This window comes from Perissodus microlepis, chromosome 20 (genome assembly GCF_051167445.1).
Source record: "Perissodus microlepis isolate ML-2025 ecotype Zambia chromosome 20, ASM5116744v1, whole genome shotgun sequence".
Taxonomy (NCBI): Eukaryota; Metazoa; Chordata; class Actinopteri; order Cichliformes; family Cichlidae; genus Perissodus; species Perissodus microlepis.
Window position 1 is genome coordinate 12357770 of NC_140480.1, and position 8728 is coordinate 12366497.

Genomic DNA, 8728 nt, shown 5'->3' on the forward strand with positions numbered 1-8728 from the left:
GTGCTGGTGGTATAAAATGCCATCTTGCAGAATGTACAGCTCTTTATTTGTGTCAGATTCAACAGAGTCCTTTTCCTTAGCCCTCAGCAACATGGCAGACAAAGTTGGATCAGCCTGCTGCATTTGTAGGTACTGAAAAACCTAAAGGCATATCTGGAGCAGCCTGAACTGATGTATTTCCAACAGTGTGTTGAAATTTTTCACTTCTTCTTTGACTGCGTGGCTTCCGAGACTTCCCGGGTTCTGTCTCTAGTTCAGCCTCAAAGAAGGGTAAAGCACTGAGGGTTGCATAATGCTCATCCTGATTTTTAGTTTGAGCCCTTGTTATAGCAACATTACACTCATGTACTTCCCTCAACAGATCATAGATGACTGGCAGATCCTCCCCAAGAACTACAGGATAGGGCAGATTATCAGCTACACCAACCTTTAACAGATAGGGTGTCCCCTGCACTTCAATAAACAGATCAGCAGTAGGGTATGGTCTTTCATCACCATGTATACAGCAAACTGATATGGTTTCAGAGGAGCATGTGTAATCGTTTGACACATATTTCCTGTGTACCAGAGTCTGTGTGCTGCCAGTATCTATTAAAGCATTAATTTCTTGTCCATTAATCTTAACTGTGGTGATTTTATTTGACTGCTTTCTCTCAGATGTAATATCCACATTCTGGTGAGGCACAAAACACATCTGAGATAATTTGCTTTGATTATTAGGACACATGGGCTTAGTGTGACCTTCCTGTCCACAAAGGTAGCACACTGGTGGCCTTTTACCTGGCTTCAAGGTATTCAGAGGCTGCTTTTCCCTTGTAAAGGGCTTACCCACACCCGTCGCTGACCTCTGAGGATGCTGAGGGGGTTGCGACCGACGTGAATCTCTGGCAGCCTTCCATGCACTGTTGCTCCATGGCTGACTCTTACTTCGGGCAGCTACAAACACATCAGCCAGGGTGGCAGCCTCTGCAGCAGACTTTGGATTATGCTCCTTAATCCAGACCTGAAGCTCAGGACACAGCATTCTTAAAAACTGCTCCAAGATAATAATTTCACCAACTTCTTTTACAGTTCTGTTTTTTGGCTGAATCCATTTTTCATAAAGTTCTTTCAGTCTTGCATACAGTTCCTTGGGACTCTCATCAAAAACTTCAAGACAGCGAAATCTTTGCCTGTATGTTTCTGGGTTTATATCATATTTTTGCAAAATGGCAGCTTTTACCTTATCATATTGCAGTGAATCGTCCACATCCATATTAACATAGGCACTTCGAGCCTTACCAGTAAGAAGAGGAATGAGGTGAAAAATCCAGTCTGACTCTGGCCAGCGACAAGCAGCTGCAATTCTCTCAAAAGTGGTCAGAAAATGTTCAACATCATCTTCAACAGCTAGTTTCTCTAGTTTAGGATGATGAATATGCACAGACTGACCTGTTAATATGGAGGCTGAGCCAGAACCCTCATGCTGAGATGTTGCTTGTGTCTGATAATCAGCTGGAGTTTCAACAGGCTCTGGATCAGTTGATGTGGGCTCTGGAAGTGGGGTGGTTCTGGCCTGCACTTCCATTTGCAAAAGCCGAAACTGGTGTTGCAAACTCTTAAAACGCTGTTCTTGCAGTATAGCATCCTCTCTCTGCTTTTTATCTCGAACTTCCTGCTGTCCCATGAAAGCCTGAAGAATCCCAGCAATATCAAGCAGAGTTGGCTCCCTGGTATCCTCTCCTTCAGTGTCTCCAGCCACAACTGAAATTCCTTCTTCCATCTCCCTCTCTGGCTGCTGCAAGGCCTCTTTGGCCTCCATTTTATTTCCTCTCTTTGGGCGCACAGCATTCTGCATGGCTCAAAAAGTTTGTCAGGGGACAAAAAAGGGCAGAAAAATGCAAAAAAAAAATCCTGTCTCCTCAACTGAAGGATCCCACTTCTGACACCACATGTGATGGACCGAGTTGAAAAACAGGAGGAGTCCCAGGAATTATTAGAAAAATATAGTTTCCATTTATTTAACCCCCAAAATTATATTTACAAGAGTAATGAATGTTGAGCTCATAAAAGAGGTCAAAGAAACAAAACTGAACTCAGGCAAAGACTGCAAACTTAACAAACCAAATGACTGCTACAAACAAACATAACTGACCTAAAACATGAAATGACATACAAAGGTATATATAATGGCTGATCAGACCATTGTGACACATGAGGGGTAACAAACAAAACACAATCATAAATCACAAACAATGCAGTACAATCTAGTTTGTTAATAAACTAAACACCAAAGAAGAAAATCAAAAACCCCATTAAACCCTAAACTCAAATATTTAATTAAATACAAATACTTTGTTTTTAAAGTAAAGAAAACACACATTCCCCCTTCAGCAGGAAGTGGTGGTGTGGTCCAATTATCTTCCTTTGCATTTAATGGTTTCAAACCCTGGCTACCATCTTTTGTCCAGCAACGACTTTAGAGTGTGGCCACGGGTTTGGCCATCACAATGCCTTTCAAACAAAACTAGCCATGATATTTTCCACCTTCCCCCTCTGACAATTAATATCAGTTAACCCCGCCCCCTTTCAGATTTGTTCACCAAAAGAAAATAAAAATAAAACGTCATTAACGCTGTTTATTATTTGTCAGACCGGTTTCATTTTCATGCTTTGTAAATATCTATGTTGTATGGAGCTTGAACTAAAATGTAAATATGTTTACTGTATTTGTAATAATTATAATCCATTAGCTGTACAGCATAGATGTGTCATGCAGATATCCTAATTCTGTGTATGGTAATCTTGCACCATTGAACTGTTAGTGAATGAGGCAACAATAAAAGTGGGAAACGTGCATTAGCAGATCAAGTGCTGCCTGCTTATTTCCTGCTTTATGTGAGCTTCTGCTGTAGTTTATTATGTGCTTTTAGCCCCAAGAAACCACCCTGTGGCGCACAATAAGATCTTCTGATGTTTGGTGTCATCTTCCTGTGATCTCCTGTGAACAGGTGGATTCATTCATTTCAAGTTTATGTATGTAGCACTAAATCACAGCAGGCGCTGAACACTGTAAAGACTCTAGAATAATTATGGAGGCACAACATTTAAAGCTCCTGTCCTTCCATCCCACAGACCTAAAAGTTAGTTATATGATAAACAGCCCCGTGTTTGTTTACTTGATTTGTAAAATGCAAAGTGGTGACTTTTTCTCTTCAAGTACGTCCTCATATGGAGACAGTTTTTTTTAATGGCCCAAAACAAGTCATTGTTTACAAAAATATACATTTTATTCCGCAAAATGAGGTAAACAGTGAAGAAAAGTATGAGAAAAGGGAGCATAGGATCTCCGGAGACTGTGGCAACTAGAATTATTGTATACGTGTGTGTATTAAGGACTGACACAGACAAAGAATTAATCATACAATGAAGCAATGTACTTTTTAAATGTTTATTAAAACCATTCAAGTATTGAGTCATGAATAAAACAGCAACCTCTGATCTGCTAATTGGGAAACAGAGGATGTCAGTGTATGTTTCAGTGCTAGTTGTACAAATTGAGTGAGATGACTTTACATTTGAATAGATTCGATTACAAGTTATATTTGGTTCTAATTGAATGAGTTCAATTTGATTTAAATCAAGCCAATTCACAACATATAAACTTGAAATATATGGTAAGATAAAGGTTGTGCAATAATACAGAGGAAGCCCAAACGATCAAATGACCCCCTATGAGCAAGAAAACTCCATTTTCGGCAGAACCAGAATCAGGGAGGGGCGGCCATCTGCCTCCACCGGTTGGGGTAAGAAAATGAAACTAAACTATAGGAAGACAAAGAGGAAAGATGTTCATGATATATATGAAACTTTCCGCTAGCCCTGACTAAAATATTGTTTTTGACAGGAAAGTATTGTTTCATTCATGTTTATTCCACGAGGTGGACAGCAGGAATAGAACAAACCAGATACTAAGAAATAAAGTATACAATGAAATATTCTCGATATGCTAAAATTCCCACTGAGACTGGATAAGATTATTCTAAAACTGGTCAAAATACAATTCTCTTCATGCACAGAAATCCCACCCAGTCCCACAACCCAGGACAAATATTCCTTGTGTGTTCTTGAGCTGGACAGAAATTCCTCTTGCTGAGCGGGGTCCACGCCAGCCTCGTGTCAGGCAGACGAGGAGCCTCCTGTCCCAGTCTCGTCCGTCAACTGGGTCCATCACATCCCAACCCAGTTCGCATTCTGCATTGGAGTCCGTCGCTCGATACCACCGCGGCTCCCCTCACGTCATCACCTGTAAGTAAAAACAAATAGGAGCCAGAACCATCATCCCGGAAGCTGCCCTGGCTTATAGCCATGGCGACCCTCTCCCAACACGGCTGCACCCAGTGAACAACAGTGAGACACTACTCACAAATGCAGGCAGTATACATCTGTCCTGATGTCAATCACACACGTTGTCTCCTACTGTCGCCGTTCCTGCTGTCGGGACTGGGTCACCACATCACGCTGACCGGTCTCCAGACGAGGCGTCGCACCCCCCACGATCACGCAGCGGCTCCCTCTTTTCCACCTGGCCTTCATGCGTTCCTCTTCCAATCTAGGGCCTCTCTCCTCCCAGTGCTCAGCTTGCTTCCTTTTAATACGACCTTTAAACAGCTGAAAGGACACCTCTGGACACACCCATGCCTCAACATGTGATCACTATCAGCTAATTTGTCCCATTGCCAGCCAATCCACAGTGGATTAAAACAATGTAAAATAACACACTGAAACAATGTGATACAAACAGAATAAAATCATGCAAATAAAAACTACACTCACAAATAAACACTAAAATCAGAAAAAAAACCAATATAAACGATGAATACAAATTTCTACTGTGTGAAACAGTTTCACTCTTTGAATATTTTTCATTTCTTACAATCAGAATTCTCCAATAGATTTTTAGAAGAAATTTATTTTCTTTCATGCATCACCAACTGACCCTTTTATGTTAACGTCTCAATCTCCAGCCTAACCTCATTGAATTTTTCTTAGCAAAGTACTTTTCAACTCTAATAATTAGTAAGATTATATTTCTTATCATCTGTTGGTCGTCTGACCTGATAAACTTCAATGAGCATTATAACACAGGAATGATTGTCTCTAAAAATGGGCTCCTGCACGCTTGCAGACATTTTTCCATCACAACTTATGGATGATGAAGGATTTGATTAAAGCTGTGAAACATTACTGATAAACTTCATGTGATGTTGCATTAAAGCCAATTTTCTATTAAAATCAGGGTCTTTTCTAACTGACCTCTGACCTTTGAGCAGTAGTGTGTACTGTATGCTTGTATGTAACTGTATCTGACCTGGATTTTATCACCACTTTCAAATAAGAATCTTCTTTAAAGTCTGTCTTTCAATACAAATGAAGTTAAACTTTATCAAGGCTGATGGTAAACTGTCCCTAACAAGTCCACTTTATTGCGTGCTCATTGACTTTCTCCTATCAGAGCTGTTTAACAAGTCCACTTTATACATGCTTATTAATCTATCACGCTTATCAGTGGCTCATGGTTGCTTAAAGCCTATGTCTGAACTTGACCACAGAGCCAGAGCATCGTTCAATCTTGGCAACAGCTCCAGGATGACAAACTCCACTTTCTCTGCATCAAGACAGCTCATAACTTTTTAACAGTCTCTCCTGATAGCCTCATATCATCTGCTCTAATCAATAACCATACACTATCATTACAATGTAGACTACAGCTCAAAAGTCTGAGGTGAATTAGAAATGTCTTGTTTTCAGAATAGATTCAAATTTGGTTTCAGATTGAATCACAGCAATTTATCAAAATAATCATATAAATGCTTAATATTAACACTGATCACAAATCATGAATGATTTTTAATAGAATATCTACAGAGGTGTTCAGAGACCCATTTTCAGCAATAATCCCTCCTGTGTTCAGTGGTACATTGTCTTATCTAATGCAAGCTTAACACATTAAAGCCAAACTTATCACTCAAAACAGCTTTTTAAGAGATTTTAGCACAAACTGAAACTATTGTGGTGATTAAAGAAACAATAAATGTGTCTGGATCATCCCAGTGTTTGTTTTTAACCTCATGAAACCAAGTTTCCATTTTCCTCTAAAGGGGCTGCAACACCCAGCTGCACAAAACCTTCACTTTTTTTTAACAGTTTAACTATTTGAATATTTTTCATTTCTTACAATCAGAATTCTCCAATAGATTTTCAGAAGAAATTTTTTTTTTTCATGCATCACCAACTGACCCTTTTATGTTAACGTCTCAATCTCCAGCCTAACCTCATTGAATTTTGCTTAGCAAAGTACTTTTCAACTAATAATTAGTAAGATTATATTTCTTATCATCTGTTGGTCGTCTGACCTGATAAACTTCAATGAGCATTATAACACAGGAATGATTGTCTCTAAAAATGGGCTCCTGCACGCTTGCAGACATTTTTCCATCACAACTTATGGATGATGAAGGATTTGATTAAAGCTGTGAAACATTACTGATGAACTTCATGTGATGTTACATTAAAGCCAATTTTCTATTAAAATCAGGGTCTTTTCTAACTGACCTCTGACCTTTGAGCAGTAGTGTGTACTGTATGCTTGTATGTAACTGTATCTGACCTGGATTTTATCACCAGTTTCAAATAAGAATCTTCTTTAAAGTCTGTCTTTCAATACAAATGAAGTTAAACTTTATCAAGGCTGATGGTAAACTGTCCCTAACAAGTCCACTTTATTGCGTGCTCATTGACTTTCTCCTATCAGAGCTGTTTAACAAGTCCACTTTATACATGCTTATTAATCTATCACGCTTATCAGTGGCTCATGGTTGCTTAAAGCCTATGTCTGAACTTGACCACAGAGCCAGAGCATCGTTCAATCTTGGCAACAGCTCCAGGATGACAAACTCCACTTTCTCTGCATCAAGACAGCTCATAACTTTTTAACAGTCTCTCCTGATAGCCTCATATCATCTGCTCTAATCAATAACCATACACTATCATTACAATGTAGACTACAGCTCAAAAGTCTGAGGTGAATTAGAAATGTCTTGTTTTCAGAATAGACTCAAATTTGGTTTCAGATTGAATCACAGCAATTTATCAAAATAATCATATAAATGCTTAATATTAACACTGATCACAAATCATGAATGATTTTTAATAGAATATCTACAGAGGTGTTCAGAGACCCATTTTCAGCAATAATCCCTCCTGTGTTCAGTGGTACATTGTCTTATCTAATGCAAGCTTAACACATTAAAGCCAAACTTATCACTCAAAACAGCTTTTTAAGAGATTTTAGCACAAACTGAAACTATTGTGGTGATTAAAGAAACAATAAATGTGTCTGGATCATCCCAGTGTTTGTTTTTAACCTCATGAAACCAAGTTTCCATTTTCCTCTAAAGGGGCTGCAACACCCAGCTGCACAAAACCTTCACTTTTTTTTAACAGTTTCACTGTTTTAATATTTTTCATTTCTTACAATCAGAATTCTCCAATAGATTTTTAGAAGAAATTCTTTTTTTTCATGCATCACCAACTGACCCTTTTATGTTAACGTCTCAATCTCCAGCCTAACCTCATTGAATTTTTCTTAGCAAAGTACTTTTCAACTCTAATAATTAGTAAGATTATATTTCTTATCATCTGTTGGTCGTCTGACCTGATAAACTTCAATGAGCATTATAATACAGGAATGATTGTCTCTAAAAATGGGCTCCTGCACGCTTGCAGACATTTTTCCATCACAACTTATGGATGATGAAGGATTTGATTAAAGCTGTGAAACATTACTGATAAACTTCATGTGATGTTACATTAAAGCCAATTTTCTATTAAAATCAGGGTCTTTTCTAACTGACCTCTGACCTTTGAGCAGTAGTGTGTACTGTATGCTTGTATGTAACTGTATCTGACCTGGATTTTATCACCAGTTTCAAATAAGAATCTTCTTTAAAGTCTGTCTTTCAATACAAATGAAGTTAAACTTTATCAAGGCTGATGGTAAACTGTCCCTAACAAGTCCACTTTATTGCGTGCTCATTGACTTTCTCCTATCAGAGCTGTTTAACAAGTCCACTTTATACATGCTTATTAATCTATCACGCTTATCAGTGGCTCATGGTTGCTTAAAGCCTATGTCTGAACTTGACCACAGAGCCAGAGCATCGTTCAATCTTGGCAACAGCTCCAGGATGACAAACTCCACTTTCTCTGCATCAAGACAGCTCATAACTTTTTAACAGTCTCTCCTGATAGCCTCATATCATCTGCTCTAATCAATAACCATACACTATCATTACAATGTAGACTACAGCTCAAAAGTCTGAGGTGAATTAGAAATGTCTTGTTTTCAGAATAGATTCAAATTTGGTTTCAGATTGAATCACAGCAATTTATCAAAATAATCATATAAATGCTTAATATTAACACTGATCACAAATCATGAATGATTTTTAATAGAATATCTACAGAGGTGTTCAGAGACCCATTTTCAGCAATAATCCCTCCTGTGTTCAGTGGTACATTGTCTTATCTAATGCAAGCTTAACACATTAAAGCCAAACTTATCACTCAAAACAGCTTTTTAAGAGATTTTAGCACAAACTGAAACTATTGTGGTGATTAAAGAAACAATAAATGTGTCTGGATCATCCCAGTGTTTGTTTTTAACCTCATGAAACCAAGTTTCCAT

At 38.4% G+C, this 8728-nt stretch overlaps 1 protein-coding gene across 1 annotated transcript; it reads right to left on the reverse strand.

Moving 5' to 3' along the window:
• Positions 1 to 109: 109 nt before the first annotated feature.
• On the reverse strand, positions 110 to 5139 carry LOC146364209 (uncharacterized). Its single transcript, XM_084916716.1, has 2 exons — positions 4406 to 5139; positions 110 to 4285 (listed from the first exon to the last, which is right to left on the reverse strand). The coding sequence occupies exon 2, from the start codon at positions 1835 to 1837 to the stop codon at positions 110 to 112; it is 1728 nt and encodes a 575-aa protein (XP_084772842.1). The 5' UTR covers positions 1838 to 4285; positions 4406 to 5139.
• Positions 5140 to 8728: the final 3589 nt, after the last annotated feature.